Below are 27,686 nucleotides of genomic sequence, written 5' to 3'. Positions count from 1 at the left end.
CTAGCCTAACTGAGTAGCATGAATGCACAAGAAAATTAAATGTACAGATGTTCGGAGTTGAAGTATTCCCTGGTTGAAAACGGGCTCTTCTACTAACAATAAATAATTTAGTTCACTGTCTACAATTGAACTGCTGTAACATCTTTCACATTTGCATTCATAGGCAGTAGAAGAGTGACAATGGAAGTTCTTGAGTTACTCGCTGAAAATCTGCTTCTTATTGGTGATGCAGTATCTGAAGATGTTTGGGAGGACCACAGCCTCTTTGGGTTAGAATTGGTGAGTCTGGAATTTTTTTTTTTCTTTTAATCTTTAGTTAATGGTATTTAACAGTTTGCTGTATGCATCAGATATGTTGTGTACTGGAGAACAGACAGTTCTACTGAACTACTCTTTTTTCAAACATTTAAACAATCCAAAATTTACAAAAGATTGATGTTGTTGACATGTACCTTCTATTTTAAATTTTGATATGTGTATCTCTCTTCTAATATAAATCTTGAAGTCTTAAGAGTTTAAGGTTAGAAAGCTGCTAGATCATTTAGTCTGACCTCCTATATAGCACAGGCGACCAGCATTATCCATTGCCTACATAATAAAACCAGCAACAGAAATGAGAGTGAAATAAATGAGACCCACAGAAGACCAGATTGTTGTAACCTATGGGCAGATAATAGGAGAGACTTGCATGCACCAGTCTTTGATGCCCTGCAATGGCAAGGAAATGATTAAATGAGAGATGCTCAGTGTCTTGTCGTGGACAGAGGACAGCAACAATTCTCCCCTTCCCCTCTCTAGTTACTGCCAATTTGACATGGGAGGAAATTTCATTCTGATCCTACATATGGAGTTGAGATAGACCATGACCACGTGAGCAAAAACCAGCCAGCTGAGCATGTGAAGAGGAAAATCCTCTGTGCTACCTTCCTGAAGTTTAAACTTTTATAAATACTCATCATGAATTTTGACTTACAATAAAGGGTTATCAAATGTCTGTTAAAGACAGCTATGTTCAGATTTTGGAAAGAGTGCTGCAGATAGACATGAATAGTATTCATCCAAAGGGCTCAGCAGGAACTTAGAGTTTTCAAAAGAAGGGCTGCAGGTTGATTAGTTCAACACTGTACACTCCAGGTGTTTGATTCCTGAGTGGGTAAGGATTTGCTACCCACATTTGGGGATGTGCTGTGGTCTCCTGGAAGGTGAAGATGGGGAAGCTTAAGACTTTATAAACAGGACCCTACCAAATTCACAGCTGTGAAAAATGTGTCATGGACTAACAAATAAGACTTCCCCTGTGAAATCTGGCATATTGGAAGGGAAGGGGCAAGAGGTTTTTAAGTTTTAGCTTGACATAGCCATAGCTGGGATGACTTAGTTGGGGCTGATCCTGCTTGGGGCAGGGGGCTGGACTCCAAGACCTGTTGAGGTCCCTTCCAGCTCTGTGATTCTATTCTATGACTGGGGTGCCCAAGCTAGGGTTCCGGATGGGAGACCCCTCTGGTCTGGAAAGGGACTTGCTTTTCCCCAGCACAGCCACACGCAGGGGCAGAATCGGACCCACTTGTACCTCTGATTCTTACCTCAGTTGCAAGAAGCTCTAATGCTGGGTAGCAAACCTGAAGCTTTCTGCAGCAGCAGGAACTTCATGATGGTGGGTCTGATTGCCCCCTCCCCATCCTGATTGCAGTGACCTAGCTGGGAGATACTAGATGTTGGCCAGACTGGAGAAGGGCTGGACTTGTTCCTCCTCTGCCTGGCTGCTCTTGGTGAGAGATCAGACTCTCTCCTGGGTACCTTTCCCAGCTGTAAGAAGCTCCCCACATCACCTCCAATTGCTTTCTGGCCCTGTCATTCTGCAGCTGCAGTGGTGGGGAGGGGTCGCTGCACATCGCAGTTATAATGGGTTGGCTGGATAGGGCTCTGAATGTTTGCCGGTACCCTCTGTTGCATGGCCACAGCACTTCCAGGCTCCAATCCTGGTGCTCAGAGTTGGGCAGCTATGTTTCCCAGCCAGCTCCAGTGTTTGGGCAGCCAGGCAGAGAGGTCCCCAGTGAGCCCCAGGCTTTGGGCAGCTGGGCAGCATGATCTCCCTGCACTCCTGTGGCCTGACTTCTGCACCCTCCAAACCCCTGCCTGGGCCTCTCCACCCCTCTACCCTGCTTCTCCCATTACTGGTGGGGGATCCACTGCAGCGGCTCTGGACCTGGCCCTGACCCAGCACTCCAGTGGGACCCCATGGCAGGGGCTCAGCCTCTGGCCTTGACCCCACACCCTCTCAGGGGCTCCATGGCAGGGGCTCGGGATCCGGCCCCAGCCCCATGCTCTGAGGGGCCGCAGCAGGGGCTCTGGCCCTGTTGCCATGCTAAGGCGGGGGGGCCCTGTGGGAGGGGCTGAGGCTCTGGCCCTGTGCTCCAGTGGAGGCCCCTTGGCAGGGGCTTGGGATCCGGCCCCAGTGCTGTGCTCTGACAGGGGTCTCTGAAGCAGGGGCTTGGGATCCAGCCTCTGTCCAACACTCTGTGCAGCCCCGCGGCAGGGGCTAGGCCTCCAGCACTGGCCCTGCACTCTGGGGGGCCCTGTGGCAGGGACTCAGGCTCTCGCCCTGACCCCATGCTCCAAGAGCCCCATTCACCTCAATTCAGTCTCCTCTTCGCCTCATGTGGCGAGTGGAGACTGTATTGGACACCGTGGGTGAAGGGAATGCTTCCCCTTTTTTGTGACGTGAATTTAATTAGTGAGCTATTTTCCTCTTCCAAGTCAGTAATGCAAATCTAATTTATCGGGAGAGAGGGGGTCCTGATGCAGTGAATTGTCATGGGCTCAACCAGTTGTATAGCTATTAGTGATGCTGTTGTTTTCAAGTGGTAACGGTGCTTGGTTCCACCGTAGAAGTAAAATACTCTTCTCACATTCCTAAACCAGGAGGTCAGGCATCCATATTATTCAGCCAAGGAAAAATACAGTTTCTGTAATTTTTTAGAGGAGTATAAATCGTTTTCATCAGGCTATATAACAACTCTGGCCAGTGTTTACTTTTAGTTGTTTCATACACACATCCTTGCACTTTTGGCATGTTGACTCAGATTTCTGCTGTATTTGTTAATTACTTAGCACTTATTACTCACCTTCAGAATTAATCAGCAGCTGTCAAGTTTACAATAACCACAAGTGTCTTATTTTAGCCCTGTGAGCAGTAAAGGATAAAATGTGTTGTACGGCAAGGTTATCTGATATACTTGCAATTTTGTACATTCTAGCAAACCAAACTTTTACTAACAGTTCACAGTTCTATTCATTCCTTTCTCTTAATGTCCACAGTGCTAATACACCTATCCCTCAATTTACCAACTTTCAATTTATGAATTTTTGCTGCAACAAACAAAATAAATGTATACCTCTTTTTTCAATTTACAAACACATTTTCGCGACAAAAAAGAACCAACCTTTGTCCAAGCGTGTGCTCTGTAAGTATGAATGCAGAGGAATACAGCAGAATACAGCAGAGTGAGCCTGACTCTTTTCCCTCAGTTGCCCAGTTGGTTTGCACAGTTGATTGTGTTCATATCATCATGACTGTGAGTGATATTAATCTTCAAATATCTTTGTTATTTATGATCATCATGGGTCCTGGACATGAAATATTTTCTTCAGGAGCTGTCAGTAAGGCCAAGAAACCAAGGAAAGCAATATCCATTGTGACCAAACTTGAAGTTATTGAAAGAATTGAAGAGGGCAAGCAATCAAAAGACACATGCTTCGCAATGAACTTGGCAGCATCGACTGTGCACGCAATCTTCTTGCAGAAAGAAAACATAAAAGAAATGACAGGAAAGTATGTTGGTGGAGCTAAAAGTTGCATTGAATAACAAAGGCCAGGAATGCAATAATGGATAAACTTGAAAGACTTTTAATACATTGCATCGACAACCGTAATGAATGTAACATGTCTTTGAGCTTAAGGGAGAAAGCCCTGTCTTTATTTGAGGACCTAAGAAGAAAGCCAAGGAAGGGATGCAAGTTGGGGTTGCCAAAGTAATGTTCAAAGCATGTCATGGTTTGGTTTGAGTGATTTAAAGTGTGTTCATGTTATCATAGTCTGTGTGTTACAGGTGAAGCAGCATCTGCTGATATTCAGGTAGCTAACAGTTCCCAGCTGCATTGCAACAAATAATTGATGAAGGTAGATATTCTCCAAAACAAATCTTTAATGTTGACGAAATGGGGCTTTTCTGGAAAAGAATGCCTTCTCAACCCTTTATCTCAAGTGATTTAAAAAAAGCAACAGGTTTTAAGGCCTCAAAGGATCAACTGACATTACTTCATGGTGGAATTTGGAAGGAGACATGAAATTGAAGCCTCTCCTTATTTACCATGTGGAAAATCCGAGGGTGCTTAAAGGTTGAAACAAGGCATCATTACCTGTGGTTTGGCATTCTAATCAAAAGGCATGGGTGACAAAGCAGGTTTTTGCTGATTACATAACAAGCTACCTTTCACCATTCACATCTAAATATTGTGCTGAAAATAATCTGGGTAATAAATGTCTGCTGATCCTCAATAATGCTCCTAGTCACCCTGTCAATGTCGAAGACTATGGCAGTAGCATTTGACTGGTACCTCAAATACCATTTCCATCCTTCAGCTAATGGATCAAGGCGTCTGCTACATTTTAAAGCTTACTATCTGCAACTAGTGATAAGGCATCTCCTATCTGCCTCAGACGGCGAAGACAAACCAACAGTTGCTGTTGCTGTCACACAGTGAAGGACTGACTAATGAAGAATTAATTCAGCTGTATGCAGGAAGGTTATCGGAAAAGGAGGAGGAAGAATTGGATGAACCACAAAAAATGCTGGATGCTAATATGCTCTCAGAATTCTTCAGTGCATTGGAGGCAGCTACACAAATTCTCAATGACAGCTACCCAAATGTAGAATGGAGTTTAACATGCAAGGGTGAAATTCATGAAGCCATTTGATGCTATCAGGAGTTATATAACAGGGAAAAGATGTCTGCTGTACGAACTTCAATTCTATAACTTTTTCAAACCTCAACTTCATCACCTCCTCCTAAAACCTTATCACCATCAGCTGATCCTCAACCTCAAAAACCTGAAGATAAAACCCAAATTAAGGAGGTTGAAGTCACTACGGAGCTCTTTCTGATGATGATGCAGATGATGTCATGGAACTCATGTCAACAACACCTTCACCGCTATCTAAGAAGTGACCAGTGGTAATAAATGTCATAAAACAGCAATAAATTGGCTCTGTTCTTATTTTTATGATTGTATAGTATTGTGACGTGGGAAAATCATCGGGTAATTTTTTGGGAGCAGGAAACCAGTCAGAATTTTTTACATAGAAATTAATGGGAGTTTCTTTTTTGATTTATGCATTTTGGAGCGAATTACATTTGCAAATCAAGGGATTGGTGTAGCATCTGGGATTGATCTCCATTCATCAGCAGTTTTATCCATTTCTCTTCCATGCTAACAAAACAAAAAGGCAGTCCAGTAGCGCTTTAAAGACTAACAAAATAATTTATTAGATGGTGAACTTTCGTGGGACAGACCCACTTCTTCAGACCATAGCCATACATAGTTGGTATGGCTATGGTCTGAAGAAGTGGGTCTGTCCCGCGAAAGCTCACCACCTAATAAATTATTTTGTTAGTCTTTAAAGTGCTACTGGACTTCTTTTTTGTTTTGATAGAATATAGACTAACACGACTATCTCTGTGTTACAGTTCTTCCATGCTAAATTATAATCAGTTCTTTGGAAATCTTTTATTTCCTGGTAAGACGAATAGAAGGTTTTGATGTTCTCAAACCTTCTCTTTTTGCTTGATGGTATAAAGTAGAGCTTTATGGATTAAATTAGATCCTAATGTTTTTAGTATTGAAACAGACTTTAAAATGTGTTTACACAAATATTAGAGTGATAGAAGATAAAAACAGGATCATACAATCATAGGACTGGAAGGGACCTCAAGATTCATGAAGTCAAGTCCCCTGCACCTCTGACAGAATCAGACACCATCTAGACCATCCCCCACAGGTGTTTGACTAAGGTGTTCTTAAAAATTTCCATGATGGTGATTCCACAACCACTTTAGGCAATTTATTCGAGGGGTTAACCATCTTGACAGTTAGGAAGCTTTTCTTATTTGGATGGGGGAATACCAATTAGTGTTTTTCACTTAACCGAAAAAACAAAAACAAAAACCCCTCCAAATCCCAAACTGTAGTGTTCAGTATCTCTAAGAAATTTTCTCAAACTTTTTATCATGTTTTTGTTTAAATGCCAAAATACAGATCAACTTCTTGTGTTACATTTGTGGAAAAGACTAACAACAGAATTGGTGACATTTTACTTAATTGCAGCACTTAAGGTAACTATTTCCATTTTGTTCTTGCAAAGGTACTGTTGTCATAGTGAATGATTGGTGATCGTGCTTCATGGATAGAAATTTGTATTTTATATTTTATATTTTATTTTTACTTTCAGAAAGATAAGCTGCTTATGGTCCTGGATTCACTCGGAGAAACCATATCCTATCACAAAAGTAACGTCAGTTCAGAGCAACCTGAGTTGATGTTAGTACACCACAGAATGGCATTTATTAGTGTTTCACTTTTCACCGTCCGACTGTTGCAGGCACTTCTCCCTGTAGAAAAGGTGAGGAGGGAAACAAAGTTTGTACTGATTGTAATACCATTAATGTTTTCAGTGATTTTTAGAAAAGTCTTGTTTTGTCTTTGCATACTAGGAAAGTACAAAGAGGTACTTTTCTAAGATGAGTTTGGTGGTTGGTTCTGGTAGCATAACTTTTTGAAAGAAAAGGTGAATTTCTAAGGTGGGATCATGGAATAGAATAGCCACTTCTGCCACCTTCTCAGTTTTGAAGCTTGCAAGGCCTTTGGCGAAGGTCTGCTGCAACTTTCAGTTTCTGCTATAGATTTCCTTTTGGTTAACTTTTCCTATGTTTTTTGATAGAACACAACATTTTTTCTTCTCAGCTCTGAATGAGAGCACAATGTGTGTGTGTGTGAGAGAGCTAGGAAGAGGCAGGGAGTGTGACATTCCACCTGGAGTCATAGTGCACTTTCACAAGCAATATGTTCGTACATGTCAAAGAGGAGCAGTAGAAGTCTTGCTCTGTATCGCTGTGAGCAGGAGCAAGTGGGGTGGGGCAAGAAGACTCTCTGGTAGCAGTCATCCCTTATAACGTGGTATGGAGCAGCATTATCACATAAGTAGTACTTATTCTTGAAGATTCTTTCATTTATCATGACTTCTGCTAGCACTGTGCATTGATTATGGGTTCATTTCCAACTGTCATGCTTGGAATCCTATTAGATCAGTAGATTTAGTTATGCAGGAAACAGATTTGAATTGACCTAATTATTTGCTTATATTAATTAACTGGATAAGCCTTTTAATAGAATACATATATATAAGCATAATTTCATCTCAGTGCTTTTGAAGTTATTTCATGAGTTCTGTAGTTTGTGAGACTATACTGCCCTCTGCTTGTTGATAACAAATTTAACACTGTTCAGAAACTGTTTCTTTCACTTGCTATATATATTAAGACATTGAACTTTTGTCTGATGGGTGGACTATAATGTGCCATGATAATACCTTTTGTTTTGCAGTAGCATTAAACTTTTAGGCTACTGAGTTATTACAACATGATAAACACTCATTTATAAACTGTAGACTGTCAAAAATAGGAGCTCTCTTTAGGGTTGGAGTCGTTAGGAATCCTGAGACAGTTTTGGTTTATATTTAATGACTTCTCTATGTTTAAAAAAGAAAACAGAAAATGTTTGAAGTTTTGCAACTTAACATTCATTTTCTAAGAGGATCGTTTAACTGATACAAATCTGATGTACCATGAGTTGTATCATAATATTTAGTGTATATGTCTTTTCTCTAGCCTCTAAAAGTTGTAACTATCTCAGTTTGTGTATAAATGCTAGTTTTATCACTATCATTTTGTGTTTATCAATTTTTGTACTCTTATGTATGCAAGGGAGTTGAGTAATATAGCTCTGAATTTTGAGTTGAGTGACCACTTAACTGCAGTTAAAGCAAGTTCTCATCTGGTAATATGTTGCAACATCATGCAATTGTAAAGTAGCAAGTTTTATATGGATTATAAAGGTAACTGTAATGATAGCATTATAGAGGGCAAAAGGCTACAGAAATAGAGTCCCTCTGTGTTACCATCTGATGGTTACTCATTAGTGCCAGTTTAACAAATTAGTGGAGGGTCCCATCCCAGGACTGGACTGCACATAGGTGTATTACGTTAGCAAGGACTGACATCCAAAGCCTGTGGGCTCCCTTGAGTTTTCCTAAAAATTTGCCTGTCTCTGCACGAGCTTATATCACCTGGAAGTCACTCTTCAGATACTCAGTTTTTTTTTTAAAGCACTAAATACTGTAGCAGCACTGAAGATTGCACTTGTTATTAAATTCAACTTTTGAATTATTTAACTAATGCTTATACTATAGTTGAACAATACTCCCCCCTTTTTTTCTCTCCCCCCACCCCTCACATTTTCTCAAGGCGAGCAAAGTGTTACCTGAGAGCTTGGTGACCGCTTTATTTCTTCTCTCCTTGGACATGCCCTTCTCCTTGGAATATCCCAGCATTCATGAGTCTGTTGCAGCCTATTTGGAACAGATGAATTCTGAAAGCTACAGTATTTATAAGCAAGCTGCAGAAGCTGTTTATTCAATTGACTGTACCTGTAATTTTATGGTGGATGTCCATAAGGAGGTATGGAATTCTGTTATATAAACTGTATTGAAAAGTCTTTTGAAAATTAAAAACAAACAAATGGAGCAACTAGGGGTCAAAATAGTTAGGTATGAGAATATTTATTGTTCAGTGTTGATATATGTACTTATTAACCTCATGTTCCTGACAGTCAGTTTCACTTAATATTAACTACAAAGTTGAGAAAATCTGGCAAATGCAGTAGGAAAAATAGCGGACAATGCTGTGCGAATTTATAATAAAGTATGTGTGATGGGTATGGTCACGGAGATCCTCTTGACACTGTCACTTCATCTGCTTAAATATCACTGAGCCCACCTATCTGTCCTTTGAGGCTTCTTGCTGCTATGTCCTGCTGAGCCAGACATTCTGGTTTCCTCCAACAATGGTAGTGTTGGGGAGGTTATAGTCCTCAGTGTCTGTGTTGCTTTGCTGTAATTGCCTCAGTTAAAGGGACTAGCCACAGCACCCAGGCTCACAGCCCCACTGGGACCAGAACCCCCAGACATCTGTCTTACTCTGTATAAAGTTTATACAGAGAAAGCTTATCAGTTGTTCACACTCTTTGTCAATAAAAGAAAGAGGTGCATTGCTGTTGTCCTCCCTCCCCCAATAACAAATATTTACATTTTTTATTAATTTAAAACAAGTGATTTTTATTAAGTATATTAAGTATAAAAGGTAGGCTTTGACAAGTTGAAAGTGATAGCAGAGAGATCCAAGTAAGTAAATGAAACAAGACTTGCCAGCTGAACCTAATACTCAAAGAAATTTGTTACATGCAATTTCTTACCCTAAGATTGGTTCTGATAGTCTTTTTTTACTAGCTAGGAAGCCTCCCAACTTGGGCTTGATCCTCCCCTTGCTCAATCTTAGATATTTTCAGCAGTCATCTTAGGTCTCCTAGCAACAGAGCTTATTGTTTGGTTTTCCACCTTTGTATTCGTTTTCCTTCAAGTGGGAATCTTTTGTGTTTAGTTTAACTTTTGACACTTTCAGTGGGACAGTAGAGCATCCAAAATGGATGCCAGCATCTGAAAGCCTGGCCACATGTCTTGACAGGACCAACCATAGTCCAGGCTTACAGGAAGAAGAATACTATTCACAGATGATTGTTTTGAGTAGTAGGCCACTAAGTTTCAAGTGGTCAAGAGTGGTATACGAGCCATTTTTCATCAGCATGTAAGGCGGGAGCTCAGCCCCATCCCTCTTCCTCCATGCGGTTGGGAGCTTATTCAAAGCCATGATGCTTATGGATTAACAAAAGACCAGCTAATCACCAGCTAACAACCACCACCTAAATGGTAAAGCTCTGTATCTGAATTTATTTATTAATGAAGTAGGACTATTAGTGATTTTAAAAAGTATCCCAGTCACTCTGATTGTACGTAGAGGTCAAAAGGACAAATTTCGGCATGCCACCTCAAAAAGGTTGCTGACCCCCTGATATGTGCACATAGGCAGAATAGTCACATTTAGGAAGTTGACTTTTGTAATGATATTTTACAAGATGAAGGGCTAAATAGCTAAGATGAGCAATTGTAACTTGTTTTTAAAATATTTAATAGTAACAGTAACTTGTAACCCTGATTAAGCACATGAAATGATGTTGTTTTCTTTACAGAAAGATACCAAGTTTGGCAAGATGTAATTGGTGGATTCTGCCAAATTTTTAGTCCTCAATGTACAGAATTACCTTATTTTTATATTTAACGTTGATAATTCTTTTATTTTTTCTTTTTTAGGGAGAAACAAATTTATTCGAATTAGTGGAATTGGCACATAAGGCCCTAAATAGTCTTCCTTATCATCAGCACTTTCCCTTGCTTCAGGAGATCATCCGCCTTTGCTTGGATATGTAAATAAATTTGTACTTCAAATTTATTACTATTTGAAGAAATAAATTATTTTCTCTGTATAGAAGAACTGTATTTCCTATGTTGCAAGTCAAGTGTGGGATCTTTACTTTTCTTAGATTATGGTCTTGTTCCCATCTTTAATTCGTCCACCCATATCTTAAAAGAAAACAGCTGTACAAAGGTTTGTCACTTGTGTAGTTGCAAAAATGGGTAGAGCATCGTGGCTTTTTAAAAAGCACCTCAAATCTATTTTGAGAACGAGACCACCATTTGATGTTATTTGAAAGCCAATTAGAAAATAACTTTTAAAGAGACTTTCTCAAGGACACTGGCAACATTTTGCCTTTGAATCTTAAATGTGGTTACAAATTTGGGGAGTAGCCCTTAAAACCTTTGTCTTCACTGAGTTGTCCCTCCTTCCTCTTTTTGACTGACTTCTGCTCTGATCCTCAATGTTGGATATTTTCCAGTTGTTCTGCAATATAATTTCTACAGGAAACACTTTCTGCATGTATTGTAAATGTTACATACACACACACAGAGTAAATAAACCCTCGATTTAATGGACTAATAGCAGGGAAGGGGTGTCTGTTTTATGCCAAAAGTCCATTGTATCCTAATAGTTTTACTGTATGATGATGTCTTTCCTAGCCCATCACTTGCTCCTGTCCCTTGCTCCCCTCTTCCCTTCTCCCGTCCTGCCCCATTCTTCCCCTCAGAGCTCCATCTTTCTCTCCCAATTACCAGGAGAGGAGCTGAATGCTAGACTAGCTCCTTCCACCTCCTGCAGCTCTCAGCGCTGTGGCAACTCCAGTCCCTGGCTCTGAGCTGCCCACACAAAAGTAGAGCATGACTGCCCCCAACTTGCCAGTGTTCAGCAGCCTCCGACATCATGGCTGCTGCGCAGTGCCATTGCAGGCAGTGGTGGCCAGGCGCTGACATGCTCCACCCACATGTGGCTGGGAGTGGAAAGCTCCTGTTCCCCGCCCCCCAGCCCCACCCCCCCAGCTCCTCAGGACCTAGCTGCTGTGGTGGCCTCTTCAACCTCAGCAGCCCCATTCATTCCAACAGCCCAGGCAGTGGCTCTGGTGAGTCTCCCATATTTATTTAGGGAGAGGCAGTGGAGGCTGGTAGATAGCATCAGTTATTTCTAAGTCTGTTATATCAGGGTCTGTTAAATAGAGGGCTTACCGTATATTTAAACATAAATAGGGAAATATTTTCTGCTACTCTGTGGTTCCTAAACAGAAGATTCTGCATTGTATTCTTGATATGAAATTCAAATATTAGGTGGGTGATTTGTTTCAGAAATATTTTGCTGGCTAGAGGAGGTTGTGCCATTCCAAACAGCCCTCTGTGGTCCTACCCAAGCTCTGCCCCCAGGCTCCCTGCTGCTTCCAGCTGGCACTTTGCAGCTCTCCCCCATGGCGGGGTGCTGCAACTGACCTCTGGCACTGGACTTAAGGCAGCTGGAGCTAGTGCTTGCACTGCCTGATGTTAGGGGGCTGGCTGGCTGCCTGCCCATCACTCTAGAAATTGGGCAGGGTTAAAATATCTTCCCTAAGCTACGGATTCACCCATGATTCTTTTAATTTTAATGTACATAGTTTCTGTGGAAAACTGTGGTTTGTGATTGTGAGCAAGTTATAAATGCAGGAAACAACAGGTTTCATGATCTGAAGAGATATAGGTTGCATCTCCTAAAACGGACACAATCTGGTCAGGCAACATCCTTCATCTGGCAGGACCATGGATGTTCCTGGAGCAGGGAGGTGGGGTAGGAGGGCAAGCTGAGCTAGCCTCCTGACAGCTCCATGCAGGAGCTAGAGCACTGGGGAGTCATAGCCAGGCCACATTAACCTCCTCTGGTTTGGTGAACTCGAACCACTGAGTTCCTGAGGGTGCTGGACCAGAGGGGTGCAACCTGTATTTGCTCTTAATATTGCTTATAAGAAAATATGAATTCCACACTTCTGTTTTCTGCTGCTAATTAGGTTTAGATCTGATAAATGCATGTGGATTTGCCACTATTAGTGCTGAGCAACCACTTTAAAATATTGTGCTCCCTTTTTCAGTATGCATTGCAACCTTGAGATAGACTCTTTGTGGTTTAAGTTATGATGACTCATATGTAAATTGTTTTGCTCATGTGCCAGATTTATACAACTTAATTATGATACCTAAAAGATGAAAAAAACACAATACATTTTTTTCAAATTCCCCAACAACGATGACTAGTTTGATCATCTATAGTGCTATAATATATCAAGGTAAACTGAAGTACAGTGTGCACAAATGTGAATGTTCATATTATAAACTGCAATTTTATGATGATGGAGGAAAATTCAAAATGACCTCTGCACTCTCTGTGTAGTGAATCATTTCCTCTTCAAGATGATGATGGCTTGTACTTTAGAAGGAATGTTGCTAGTGTGCCCTGAAATACACTGGTTATCATGGTAATTGTTATGAAAGTTCTACGTGTCGTACTCTGTAAAACAAGCATGTTCATCAATATGGTACAAGAAACTGTATAGCAGCTAATTTATCTTGGGTATTTAACTGTTTTCACTCATAGCTGGAAGTCTGCCCAGGCAAACCCATTGCTGCAGGCAGAGAGTCAGAAGGTGCTTCTCCATCTGTTGTCCCATCCTCTGCTGATTATAAAAACAGAAGCTTACCGTTTTTGTCTGGAAATTGTTAAGGTTAGAATCACATACAAGTTTTGTAATGTTTTCTTTGGGGGAAAAATGATGATTTTTTGGTCATTTATCAGTGGGTTTATACTTATTTTTTTCCAGTCTGCTATATATCTGGCTTTGAAGATTATATGTTTTTAAAAAAAAAAGTAAAATCTCTGTTACCTGACATGTTGGGAAAATGGAGGGTGAGGTGATGGTTAGTGGAATATTCAGGTTAACTGAGAGTTAACTAATGAAATAAAGTGAATAAAGTATAAAATAGTGTACAGGTGCTCACCAGTACTGCAATGGAGTGTGGTTGTTTCTTGAAGTGCAGATGAAAGTACGTCGTTGGCAGATGTAAAAGGTGTAGGAGAATGAGCTGAATCTTTAATGACCCTAAGACATGTCCTGGAAACTGCTTTTTTGAATAAATCACTGATGTCAGGTTGCTTACTTGTCTTCTGCCTCCTTTGCATAAAAGGCGAGTGCAGAACATGGAACTGCATAATGTGTTGGATAGTGTACTAGTTCTGGTTATGAGACTGAAGATTCTTATTGAGAGGAATCAGAAGTGATGGTTGGTTGATTGCTAGATAACTGATTTTTTTTACTGTAAAAGAGTGAAGTTTAACTATTTGGGTATAGATCATACAGGTTCAACCTCTCTCATCCAGCAAGCTCTCCTCTGGCACCAACTGTAATCCAGCATGATTTTATTTAGCTGGATGACCACTCGTCATGGGTGTGGCCAAGTTTCCTATGATCCTATGAAGTTTGTTTACATCCACTAGTCCTGGCTCTTAGTAGTCTGTACTGTTATTTCGCTGTAATTTATGCATAAGTGTCTTCTAAGATCCCCGTAAGCAGTGGAAGTATTGGTAATGCTGCTAGACAGTATTGTCCTCCTGTGGTCTGGCAAATTTTCTTGTTTGGCACCAGTTAAGTCCTAAGGTTCCTGGACTAGAGAGGTTCTACCTGTACACTCACTCTATCTCTCTCTCTGACATTGAATTTTTATAAAGAGTTAATGAATGATCAATATCTAGAGCCTACTTTGCTTGTCTCTGGACTGAGAATGCCAGGACACTTGTCTTCTGAAATGCTCGGAAGATGACCAATAACTACAAATAAGAATTGTGTTATGACAGTGTTGCAGAACAAAATATTTGTATTGTCTCATAAGTTTATGATGCAACAGTAGCCTCAATACTTGTTCAGCAGTTCTGGAATGCTCATATTTTGCATAGTCATTGTCATGCTCAAGTCCTTATCCCTGGAATACAAAAAGTGAAAAATAGCATTTGCAAGGCAAGGTATAGAAATAGAAACGTCCTTTAATTTTTTGAAATTAACAATTTTCTTGTTTTTGTTCTAGGAATGCTTGGGTATCCATAATGTCACAAAACCTGTGTCCTCAATTTGTCATGGAGTTCATTTTCTTCTTCATCCAAAAGTTTTATACGAAATCTGTACATTTGGCCTCCAGGAGTCTAAAAATGAAGTACAATATTTTTTAAAACTATTCTAAATGTTGTTTTCAGTCTTATGTTTAGAGATGAAAAGATAATTTTGACTTCTTTTCAGGAACTGTAATAGAAAAGTTAAAAGTACATTTTACTAAGAAAAACAAAACAGCAGTAAAGTAGCACTGTAAAGACGAACACAATAATTTATTAGGTGAGCTTTTGTGGGACAGACTTACTTCTTCAGACCATAGCCATACCAGAACAGACTCAATATTTAAGGGATAGAGACCCAAAAACAGTAATCAAGGTAGACAAATCAGAAAAAAATTATCAAGGTGAGCAAATCAAAGTAATAATAAAAATAAGTGTGGGGACTAATTGCGCTTGGTAAAGAATTAATAATTACACTGTATAGTTTCTTAAATACTGAAATGCTGTGCAAAGGATTCTTTCCTGCACAGGTACTAACATACCAATGAAATTAACCTGGTTTATGTCAATAGATTAAAAACTTTCAGTACCTTAATTTTATTGGGAAGACATAGTAAAGAGGAATGTTGTTTTCAAATTTGTTATCCTGATTAGGAAAATATAATTTCCAATACAATACTCAGTACTAGTATAATGATGTCTGTTAAGTGCTTATAAGTTCAGTGAGAAGGGAAATGGATATCCTCAGGAATACACAGGATATTTTCTTAAAAATTTGAGCAATTTTAGGATTTGTATTAACAGCAAATAATCTTGGGTCCTTATTTCTGCAACACTCATGTTTGCTTAAATTTAAGCATGTGAGTAGTTCTGTTAAAATAAAAGGAACTATCCATATGCTTACAATTAAACTGCATGTGTCAATATTTGAAGAATGGGTTCATAATTTATATTAATTCCTTTAAAGCTATATCCAAGCAATGTTTAACTGTTATTTTTAGCTGCCGATTTTGCTTAGCTGCAGTTCTTTACATTCTTTCATTAACTTTCAAGAGGTTTAAGTAAAACTTTCTTGTAAGCTATACATTTTAAGGATGGGTTTTCTAAAATGTTATTTTCTAAATGAGCAAGTACTGGGATGTCTTTTATTTAGACTTTTCCTTAAAAATTACTCTATCTCGTTTTGCTTAATGAAATGAAAATCGTGGAAATTTAAATCTTATTTTTGCACATATACTTGAACCTCCTTGATCTGGGTATCCCTGATCTGGGAACATGTATGGTTCAAACCCTGGCATGGGGAGAAGGAAATGGCTCTGTGCACTGCTGCTCCCCTTTTCCCTCAGCTAAGGGAATGGCAGCAAAGTGACAGTCTAGAGGCTTTCCCCCCACCACTTTCATAGCAGTGTCTGGGAGTAATGAGGAGCACAGAGTCACATCCACCAGCCCCCTCAAGGAGTAGGGTGCCAGGTAAGCTCCCCATCCTTGTGCCCTCAGACCCAAACACTGCACACTTATCCCTCTCATAGAGCCCACCTCACCTCCAAAGCCCCCACTCCCACTCCCTGCAGTGTGTTCGTGAACCCTCCCTGATCCTGTACGTATTGCTGTCTGTTACATGTTAAATAAAAATTCAGTACTTTGCAAAATGTTTTTATTTTCACCTTCAGAACAAAAAGTTTGCATATTCTAGGCATAAGTATAACATGTAAACAAAAGAAAGATGGCAGAAGACTGTAAAGTACAGTTTTACAATACGGTTTTAGAGCATTGGGTTTCTGTTTAATTATAATACTTACATAATAATATAATAATATTAAATAATAAATAATATAATACTTACATAATACTTACATAACTTACAAAGTAAGTTTTAAAATACAGTGCAATCCTTCATTGTGCCAAACACCCATGGTCCGGAAAATTCCCAAAATTTGGCATATCCTGTTTCCCAATATTTTGGTATTAAAGAGGTTCACGTGCACTGTTAAAGTTACACTGAAACAATTCATAGTGTAGGTGCAGCTACAATGGGGAAGTTTGCACATATAGTAAAACCATCCCCAGAAACAAAACAAGCTATAAAGTTAAAGTGAAGCTTTATCAGTTCATTTTTTTTCTGCACTATAGACTTCTGCCTTCACAGCTGTGCTGATAAGGGACCACAGTCTTCACACCCTTGACCGATGCAGTTATGCCATAAAGCCTATAGCTCAAGTTTGAATGACAATAGTAAACTAGCAAGTTATAGATTCTAGTGTACTTTGATTACCTTTAATTGCATGTGTTTTCTCCTTCAAAACACATTGATATCAAAGTTAGAAGGCACAGCTTAATTTCATACTGTGGGATGAACAAATTGAACGAGCCACATTCTTTACTTATTACATTATTTTATTCTTTGTTGTTGAGCAGGTGAATTCTGCTGCCAAGGCCATTCTGCTGTATCTCCTGCAGGGGCGATTGATGATGACAGCACTGACCTGGAATAAATTTATTGAGGCGCTGTATCCCATCGTTCCAATTTTACAGGTATCCAGAGCTGAGGTTGATTACTTTACCATAAGAACTCTTGCAATGTAGAGAAAAGTGGTAAACAGTCGGGTGCCAAAATTTGCTGATGATACAAAACTGCTGAAGATAGTGAAGTCTCAAACCGACTGTGAGAAGCTACAAAAGGATTTTACAAAACTGGATGACTGGGCAACAAAATGGCAAATGAAATTTAAGGATGATAAAAACAAAGTAATGCAGATTGGAGTACATAATAGCAACTACACGTATCAAAATGATGGGATCTAAATAAGCTGTTAGCACTCAAGAAAGAGATTTTGGAGTCGTTATTATAGTTCTTTGAAAACATCCACTCAATGTGCAGTGGCAGTCAAACAAGTGAACAGAATGTTGGGTATCGTTAAGAGAAGGATCAAGAATACAACATAACATATCATATTGCCTCTATATGTAGATTTAGTTGTCCCATCTCAAAGGTATACAGTAAACTCTCAAATTATGCAAGGGTTCTGTTCCATGCATCCTGTTGTAACCCAAATTTCATGTAAATGGGGGTCCGTCTTTTTCCCCGGCGGAACACACCTTCTGCAGCCAGGAAAGCAGCAGAAGGCTAAATCCTGGGGTTGGGGGGTGCAGTTGGGGAGGGTTAAGCCTGGCAGTGGGTTGGGGCTGTGGGAGGCTAAGCCTGGGGTGGGTAAGGGCTGCAGGAGGGCAAGGGCTGGAGTTCAGCTGGAGCTGTGCGCAGGGGTGGTGAGCAGGTTGCAGGGGAGGGCAAGGGGCAGGGTTTGAACCAGGGTGGGGGTTTCAACTGGAGCTGCACGCGAGGAGTTTGAACCAGGGTGGGAAGATGGAACCAGAGCCACCTGTGGGGGTTTAAACTGGGGTGGGAAGGTGGAACAAGGACCACATGCGAGGGGTTTGAACTGGGGCAGGAGGATGGAACCAGGGCCGTGTGTGTGTGGGGTGGGGGGGTTAAACCAGGGTGGGAGGATGGAACGGGGGCCACATGCAAGGGGTTTGAACCAGGGCAGGGCGGGAGGGGGTGTTGAGCTGGAGCCAGTTGTGGGAGGTGAGCTGGAGCTGTGCGCAGGTGGTGAGCCGGCAGGGGGTTGAACCGGGGCTGGGGAGGTTGAGCCAGAGCTGTGTGGAGCTTGGGGGGGAGGTGGGGTTGAGCCAGGGCCAGAGGTGGGAGTCAGTTAAGTAAAACTGGAAATCGTGCATTTCCAGGGTTTACTGTAGGAATCGGGGGTCAGCTGCATAAGAGCAGGGTCGCGTACTCTGAGACCTTAGTGTACTGGAATATGAAAGGGTTGAGAAAAGGGCACAGAATGGTTACGTATATGGAATAGCTGCGATGTGAGGAGGGGCTAATAAGGCTAGGAGTTTTCACCTTCAAAAATATATACTAAAGGTCTTTAAAATCATGACTGTGGAGAAAGTAAATAAAGAATTGCTATTTACTCCTCGGCCATGTCTACACTAGCCCAAATCTTCAGAATGGCCATGCAAATGCCCATTTCGAAGATTACTAATGAGGCACTGAAAATCATATTCAGCGTCCCATTAGCATGCCGGCGGCCGCGGCTCTTTGAAATTGCTGCAGCTCGCTGCCGCACAGCGCATCCAGATGGGGGTCCTTTTCAAAAGGACCCCGGGAACATCAAAATCCCCTTATTCCTATCTTTTCGAAAAGGAGCGCCATCTGGACGAGACACACAGCAGCGAGACGCGGCAATTTCAAACAGCCACGGCCACTGACATTGCTAATGAGGTGCTGAATATTTATGTCAGCACCTCATTAGTAATCTTCAAAATGGCCATTTGCATTTGGGCCATTTGGGCTAGTGTAGACATAGCCCTCATAACACAAGAACTAGGGGGTCACCAAATGAAATTGATAGGCGGCAGGTTTAAAATAAGCAAAAGGAAGTATTTTTTCATACAATGCACAATCCAACCTATGGAACTCCTTACTGTTGTGAAGGCCAAGACTACAACAGGGTTCAAAAACGAATTAGATAAATTCATGGAAGATAGGTCTATCATTGGCTGTTAGCCAAGATGGATGCAGACAGTGTCCCTAAGCCTCTGTCAGAAGCTGGGAATGGGTGATGACATGCTCTGTTGATTCTCTCTGGGGCACCTGGTTTTGGACCCTGTCAAAAGACAGGATATTGGGTTAAATGGATCTTTCATCTGACCCAGTAGGGCTGTTCTTATATTCTTCACATTGTTATGTTACAAAAGGAGACGAAAGTTCAAGATTGGGTGACTATAGATAAGCATGTAATATTCATTTAGTCAGGCCAAAATGTGGAATGTTGGAATGTTAGAATGTTAAATAGTAACAGAGAGGGAGCCGTGCTAGTCTATACACTATCAAAACAAAAAGCAGTCAAGTAGCACTTTAAAGACTAGCAAAATAGTTTATTAGGTGAGCTTTCGTGGGACAGACCCACTTCTTCAGACCAAAACAGACTTAATATTTAAGGCACAGAGAACCAAAAACAGTAAGCAAGGAGGACAAATCAGGAAAAGATAATCAAGGTGAGCAAATCAGAGTGTGGAGGGGTGCGGGGGGAAGGTCAAGAATTAGATTGAGTCAGGTATGCAGACGAGCCCCTATAGTGACTCAGTCTATACTATAGTCACTATAAGGTTCGTCTGCATACTTGGCTCAGTCTATTCTTGACCTTCCCCCCCACCCCTCCACTCTCTGATTTGCTCACCTTGATTATCTTTTTCTTTTTTATCTCTTTTGTCTTTTTCTGATATGGCTATGGTCTGAAGAAGTGGGTCTGTCCCACAAAAGCTCACCTAATAAACTATTTTGCTAATCTTTAAAGTGCTACTTGACTGCTTTTTGTTTTGATAGAATGTTAAATAGTGGGTAGTTTTGTATGTATCTAAGCAAATATGAGAGGTTCATTGCAATTGAAGAGTCTAGTACAATATCTAGGGATAAGACAAAATGGCATGCCATTCTTCCCTGTGTTTGTTTAGAGCCAAACCCTTTCCATCAACCCAAATTCTTACTTTCAGCTACAGGAATTTCTGTCTCTGTACTCCAGCTGACTTGCTAAAAACAGCCGTGGTGGTGCAGAAGCACTATTTTTAGCGTGGTGTACCCAAGCTTCCCCCTCTGCACCTCTGAATCTCCCCAAATATGTACTTTCTGGTGCAGCCTTTGCTGCCACATCCCCATCTCTGTTTTTAGCAAATTAGCTAAATTACAATTATAGGTACATCTACACAAGCTGGATCTCTTGCCAGACAAAATCTATAGACTATATCTAAGATATCCAAAGGGGTCTGCACATCTACTGGAAAATTTTGGGGGGGTATAAAAAAGAAAAATAGGTTGAAAAACACTTTTCTCACCCTACAGTTTAGAGGATCCAGTTGTCACAGGCTCAGATGGTGCTGTACCCACTGCCCCCTAACTGATAGATAACTCAAATGTTTTTTTTTTGCTCTTATAGTAGCCAGAGTCCATTGTCTCAGCCTCAGAAATTAGGAAAGATTTCTGGGGCGCTTGCTAAACTGCCAACTGTTAGTTTGATTTACCTTATATGTAAATATACTTTCTTTGCCCCCTGCCTGTGATGAATCCAGTCAAATAGGTGAATCCACATTCCTTAATTTAGGGCAGACTGGATTTATTTACTGCCTCCAAAACACATTTTAAGAACATATTTCTAGCACACACACAAATATTTGTATACGAACCTGTGTGTACGTCCAGCAATATGTGGAACCATCTTGTCACCTGTTTATGTATGATTCTTTGTGGCATGCCTTTTAATTACAGATTATGACAACAGTGTTTGTGGAAGGTGGAGAGTGAATATGCCAGGACTGATTTGAGTTACAATATTGTTGACCTTCTGCCAGTGGGTACTGAAGAACCCTTACAGTCGCACGTGGCTTTTATGGAAGCATTTCATTTTTTTAAATTAATGTGGTTAAACAATGATGCTTAATAGCTGTTATGTTAAATTAAGTGGTGTCATACTTTTAATTTAGAGTTGTGAGAATTCTGGTGTGTGCTTGGAAAGGTAATCATTGTGTAAATTTGAATTAGAAAGTGTGTGAAGCAATTACTTCCTTTTAAAATATTATGTTGGTTGGATGCACTTGGAAAGAAGAAGGATAGATTTATGAGCTGCTTGCTTATGTCCACTTCCAAGACTGTTTCATAGGAAGTACTTAGCACACCGTAGTTTAATTTTACCTAGAAATCAGTTTCCATTCATAAGAGTTTGGTTTTTGTCAAAAGCAGACATGCTTGTTTCTTAATTAGGCAAACTATTGAACGTGTTGCTGAATATTTTTAGGGTTATGCAGACACAGAGGAGACACTGGGTAACTGCATCCTCAGTCTAAGTGAAACAGCTTTTGACAATGGTGAAGGGATTCTCCCTAGAACAACTAGATTAAAGGCTGCTCTACGGCTTCTCTTCTCAAAAAAGCAGTTGTGAGTAATGTCCTGTAATACTTTGTGTGTGATTGATACATGACATCAGCAAGTGTAAGCAGTTAGACTGATTTTACATATAAAGAGTTAAAGGGTTCCACTGAAAAGAACCCTGATTCTTAGTACTTTGTTTCCTTAGAGTCCGTTCAATGGCACTGAAACATCTAACTTTCCATGTCATGAATGAAGAAGGAGCCAGCTTGAAACGCCCCGCTTTGCATGGCAGTGTTTTCTCCAGTGTTCCTAACTTGTTTATTGTGGAAAGACCTATCGAGCTGAAGTTGGATGATACAAAAGAGTCAGTTTTTAAGGTGACTGAAACATCTTTTAACATATTTTGTCAGTCTGTCATTTTTGAACTGCTTATTAACTTCAAGTGAGAAGGCTGCTGCGTATCAGTTACTCCACCCTCTTCAGATTATAGTAATCTTTTTTTTTCTCTGAAATTGTCTTGCCCTTAGAAGTCTTCCAGAGAGTCCCTATCCTACAAACTTTAAGAGCAGTTTCTATATTATAAGATGTGTGATGGGGTCAATACCCACCCCTTGTGAGTCTCCCCTTCTAGTATAGTGAGGGTCTCCCATTCCTTAGTTTTTGGACCACAGTCCACCTTTTTATGAATGCCTCCAGCTCTCCCCTCCTGCACCAGTGTTTTTTTCCGTGGGTCTTCAATGACTTGGCCCGCTAGCTGTGTCTCTGACACACACACTGTCTTCTACTAAGGGTTCCTCCCTGAAGACACTACTTTAAAACAGTATAACAGGGCCCATGGCAGTACAATTGCTTGTTCTGGCTAGGTTCTGGGCTCAGTCCTTGCCTGGTCCCAGCAGTCAGTCAGGAGTTCCTTCTTAGACAGTTCCTTATCATACAAGCAAATCTTGTATCTATAATATAAATCAAAATCCAAGACCTGCTATGGCTGTTGGACTCTAGATTGGAAGTTCATGGACTGCAGGCAACTAACAGAAGCAAACGTCCACCAGTGAAGTAAATTGAAATGCTGAATGACCTGTGAAAGATGACACTTCCTCTGACATAAAAATAATCCAGCCACCTAGTTTACCATTGGTTTAAAGCAAAACCTTAAGATCTAAAATTTATTTATACATGTCAAACTTAATTAGTAACTGCCCTAACCACAAGCCATTTTACAGATAGTCTTTTGTATTTAGCTAAAAGTATATGCACTGAAATATCAAGCATTCACATATACTGAATGTAGGATATAGGACTATTGACTGTAGTTCCATGCTTTTGTAGGTAATTCCATCATATAATCATGAATATAGGCATGAAAGAAGAATATAACTATAAATATCCTTTTTTTGAAATGACAGTATTTGCATACTTTGGTATGTTGTTGTTGTTATTTCCAGTTGCTACATGCAGGAAATTGCTAGTTTTCCGTTCCTTAAGATATTCTTCAGAAGTTCAGTAGATCATACCATGATGGGTTCTGGAGTGAATGTTTATGCTGTTTGTAATGATTTTATAAGAGTGGATTGTAGTCATGTATTTTATTCATATCTTTTGTTATATTCCCTACACTTTGAGGGAATAAGTGGGGTAGTTTACTGTTTGAGACGTTTAATATGTATTTCTAAATATGACTTTGTTTTAATAGGATGAGACAGTGGAAAAACTGTATGGTATTCTTACTTCTGAAACTATTGACCTAGTTTTGAGAAAGTCTGCAGCAGAGCAGCTAGCTATAATTATGCAAGGTAAAGTCTTCTGGAAGTATTGATTCATGTGCTTGTGAAAGGGTTTTCTGCTTGGAATGCTATTTTCAGCTTTTAACTACCTAAGTTCCACTTATATTACCTGACCAATATTGCAAATCTGTCATGAAAATTTCACAGCCCAAGTTCAAAATTTGTTTGCTTGCTTTTGTTATGCTTGAGATTGAGGGACATAGATTTTATTCTCCCATTGGGGGCGGGGGTGGGGAGTGGCTCTGCCTAGGTGAGGGGCAAGTATAATTCTGCAAAGTTAAGATGAACCTGATGATGGGATTTTAAAGTAGGACTTTTTAGATTGTCCCAGTCAACATGGCTTACCTTCCTTTTCTTTCTTGGAATTCATACCTAATTTATTCTTGATTATTAGTGATAATGATTCTGGTAATTGCTTCCATGCTAGCTATTTCTTCCTTGAGTGGAAGGAGCCCAGTTTTATTCCATTTTTGGCCGAGACTTTTTTTTAAGATTGCAGTGTTTTCTTCCAGTGGGCGACGTCAGGGTTTAACTGATTTGATTCAGTGTCCCTTAAGAACATGAGCAGCTAGTGGAACAATAAAGTCTTCGCTTATCCAAGTGGCTTGAGGCTTTGGCTAATGTTTATACACTGAAACAAAAAAGCAGTCAAGTAGCAGTTTAAAGACGAACAAAATAATTTATTAGGTGATCTTTCATGGGACAGACCCACTTCTTCAGACCATAACCATACCAGAACATTGCTGTGACTTACCTAGAGGCTGCATCTACACTACAATGATCTTTCGAAAGAAGTTCTCCTGTAAGATCTCTGTCAAAACAACTTTGACAGAGCTCATCCGCACACAAAAAAGGATATCAAAAGAGCGATCTGCTCTTTGAACACTCTGGCACCATGAGGACTGCTCTTTTGAACAAAGTGCCCCTGGAGCATCTTCACTAGCTTTTTTTTTGGTAGAAGCTTTCGAAAGAAGGTGCTCTACCTGATCCAGGAGTGGAAGAGGGTTTCTGGAAAAACAGCCGCTTTCTTTGATTTTGGATCGAAAGAGCTCATTTTGTGTGTAGACACACTGTGAGTTCTTTTGATAAAGCGCCGGATTTTCCAAAAGAATTTGCTAGTGTAGACACAGACAGAGTGAATAGCCTTAGGAATGAGCTTTCCAAAAGTTCTTATAACTTACCTTTCTTCTTCGAGTGGTCCCCGTGGGTGCTCCACAATAGGTGTCGGGCTCGCCCGGCGCCGCAGATCGGAAATCTTCCAGCAGTTTCTCCTGGATCGCGCATGCTCCGGTGTGCGCCGCCCCCCTGCGCACCCCCGGCCGCGTGCACGATCCGGTCCCCGCCAGTTCCTTCTCAACCGCAATTGGCTGCAGACGGAATCCACTCAGGCTAAGGCCAGAGTCAGATTACTTAGTGGTTTTGTTCCACGTGCAATTTGTTGTTTTTGGTTATTTAAAAAAAAAAAAAAAAGAGAGAGAGAGAGAGAAGGCAAAGACAAAGAGAATATCAGCAAAAAAAAAAAAAAGAGAGGAGCGGAGAAGAGAAGCCGGAGGCCGGTGATCACTATTTGGGGTGGAAAGGCACGGATTAAGTGCTAAGTACCCTGTTAACAATAAAGGACTCACCGCAATGGCCTCTTCAGGTTTTAAAAAGCGTGAGTCATGCCGTGAAGCTATGCTGGCCTCCGTGGGGCATAGCGAAGGCATCCGACGCCTGGGGGAATTACAGCTTACCCAGACGCGTTCTCACTGTGCTAGGCTCACAGCCAGGGCCAGGAAGGACAGAGCGATGACGCGTAAAATGCTCTCTGACCCCTTCAGTGCAGAAATGGAGGAAACTCCCTGGCTCGATCCTTGCCGTGCGTTTGCAGCGAGCAGGATGAGCGGAGCACGCAGCCACCAGCCGCATACTCGGGCAAGCGGCAGTGCACGTGGCAGAGGCTGAGCCTCCGGTTATACAACAGCTGGCACGCGCGGCGCCTAGTGCGTGAGCCAGGCAAGCACCAGAACCGGCGGCACCGACCCCCGCGGCACCAGCAGTGCAGGGCTGCCAGGCATGGAGCCTGCAGGCACCAGAGGGGGATACCCACGCGGCACTGCAGCTAACGGTGCCGAGCGCGGCGCTGACAGCGGGGCCGAGATCCCCGGCACGGGAGAGGGCGGTGTCGGCCCCGCAGCAGAGGGGCAAGGCAACATCAAAAACCCAGCACTGCAGTCCATCTCTGGACAGGGCTGTGCTGCTGTTAGCACCAAGCCCTCCCCCTGAGATTCACACGCTGCACCGAAGGCCTGTCTCTCCACCGGCCCATCCGAAAAAAAAAACAAACAAAAAAACAAACAAACTCCTTCTTCTCCCTTCCTCCAACCAATGTCACCATGGCTTGGGCCACCCTCACCATTTCTGGGATTGGATCCCCTGGCGTACTATCAGAAGCCAGTTTCACCTCTATCTGTGTCGTCGCAGAGGTCTCGCTCTCCCAGACATCGGGGGTACACACCCCGTGAGTGGTCTAGGTCTCCATCCTCAGACCTTTGCCCATGCTGCCATGGTCGTCCTTATCATGCTGGACGCAGACAAACCACAGTCCTACACCCGGAGCAGGCCCCGCCCCCCCCCCCGGCCGCTCAATACCCCTGCGGGCACTCCCGATCGGGGACGGAAACACAGTTGTCTCAAGGGGAGTTAATTTTAGAACCCCAAGACTTTCCTTCACAATCCTCCGGCGACCAAGTGTATCATCGACCGCAGGAACCCGAGGGTTCGAGGGAGGTTTACCTTAGTGGTTCCTCCTCATCCTCCCCAGATGAGGCCATGGCCCCTGGGGATGTCTCTCCCCCCGATGACCTTAAACACTTCCAGGAGCCGTTTAGAAGGGTGACTTTCACGCAAGACATTCAAATGGCAGAGGAGCAGAAGAAACATCACAAACTCCTGAAAAATTTCAGACCCCTGGCTTCATCCAAAATTGCTATTCCGCTGGACGACGCCATTCTGGAGTCAGCCACTACTATATGGCAGACTCCTGCCTCTGTTCCGTCTACGAACAAGAGAGCGGATAACAAATACTTCGTCCCGGCTAAGGGCATGGAGTTCCTCTTCAGGCACCCACAACCAAATACTTTGGTGGTCGAGTCGTCCCAGCAGAGGTCAAAGGCTTCTCAGTACAAATCGGGGGATCAGACACAGATGCTAAGAAGCTAGAGCTGTTTGGCAGGAAGGTATATTCCTCTCCTATGGGCCTCTCTATTGAGAGTGGCAAATTATGGGCACACCTAACAAACCATAATTTTGATAATTACTCCGGGCTTACTCCCCTCATGGAGTCACTCCCGGAAGACAAAAAGCCAGTGTTAAAGGTGATTGTTCAAGAGGGCTACGCAGCATTGCAGTCGGGAGTCCAGATCGCCCTGGACGTGGCGGACACGGCGGCATGTTCAACGGCTACAGCAGTGGTCATGCATAGAGAATCCTGGCCCTAGACGTCGGGTATATCGAGGGACCTACAGGCGAAGATCGTGGACCTTCCCTTTGATACACAAAAGCTGTGTTGCAGACTCAACCGACTCGGTCCCTCACTCCAGTAAGGACTCGAGAGCTACACTTAGAACCTTGGGCATTTATACTCCCCCATACAGGAAGGAAAAATGTTATCCTCAGCAAAGACGCTACGTTTACAACCACAGCATGCTCAATGTCAACGGGGCTACAGCCACAGGATGCTATCAATAGCGGCAACAGTACAGAACCCTAGGCGACATTCTCAACAAAGCCGTACGCCCTCGGGTCAGGCCTCAAAGGCAACAAGTTTGACGGGTATGTCGGGGGCTGCACTATCTATACCCTCGCTCAATGCCACTCTCATCTCATGTTCCATCATCACCTCAGACCGTTCCACTCCCAATGGCAAAAGATCACCACAGACACATGGGTGCTGGAGATCATAGCCACGGTTACGCGATCCCCTCCCAGTCGCTTTCACCGACGAAGCCTCTCACCAGGCCTCACCTCAGGGGCACTGCCACGAGGCGAGGCTCAAGCAGAAGGTGAATCACCTTATGTTCACAAGGGCGGTGGAAAGAGTGCTGGAATAATTCCAGGGGAAGGTTTTTATTCATGCTGCTTCCTATCAGAGAAGAAAACAGGAGACTGGAGGCCCATCTTAGATCTTCGGGGCCTCAACCGTTACTTGCGCAAGCAATGTTTTCGGATGATCACAGTTGCCTTGATACTCATGGCACTGGACGATG

General features: G+C 42.0%; 1 protein-coding gene across 6 annotated transcripts in view; it reads left to right on the top strand.

The window, feature by feature from the left end:
• Positions 1-27,686, top strand: part of RTTN (rotatin) — a 194,422-nt gene that overhangs the window by 31,043 nt on the left and 135,693 nt on the right. For all 6 annotated transcript variants that reach the window (XR_012644470.1, XM_074987517.1, XM_074987516.1 and 3 more), the window contains 10 exons: positions 164-279; positions 6,510-6,680; positions 8,581-8,793; positions 10,539-10,651; positions 13,231-13,357; positions 14,712-14,837; positions 17,149-17,265; positions 21,585-21,724; positions 21,864-22,035; positions 23,349-23,448. Coding sequence is in view for 5 of the 6 variants with exons in the window: in XM_074987517.1 (XP_074843618.1) it covers positions 164-279; positions 6,510-6,680; positions 8,581-8,793; positions 10,539-10,651; positions 13,231-13,357; positions 14,712-14,837; positions 17,149-17,265; positions 21,585-21,724; positions 21,864-22,035; positions 23,349-23,448 (1,395 nt within the window). In the remaining variant the exon portion in view is untranslated. The remainder of the gene's footprint in view (positions 1-163; positions 280-6,509; positions 6,681-8,580; positions 8,794-10,538; positions 10,652-13,230; positions 13,358-14,711; positions 14,838-17,148; positions 17,266-21,584; positions 21,725-21,863; positions 22,036-23,348; positions 23,449-27,686) is intronic.

Source organism: Carettochelys insculpta, chromosome 2 (genome assembly GCF_033958435.1).
Source record: "Carettochelys insculpta isolate YL-2023 chromosome 2, ASM3395843v1, whole genome shotgun sequence".
NCBI lineage: Eukaryota > Metazoa > Chordata > Testudines > Carettochelyidae > Carettochelys > Carettochelys insculpta.
The sequence above is the reverse complement of the archived record's forward strand: the minus strand, read 5'-3'. Positions and strand labels throughout refer to the sequence as shown.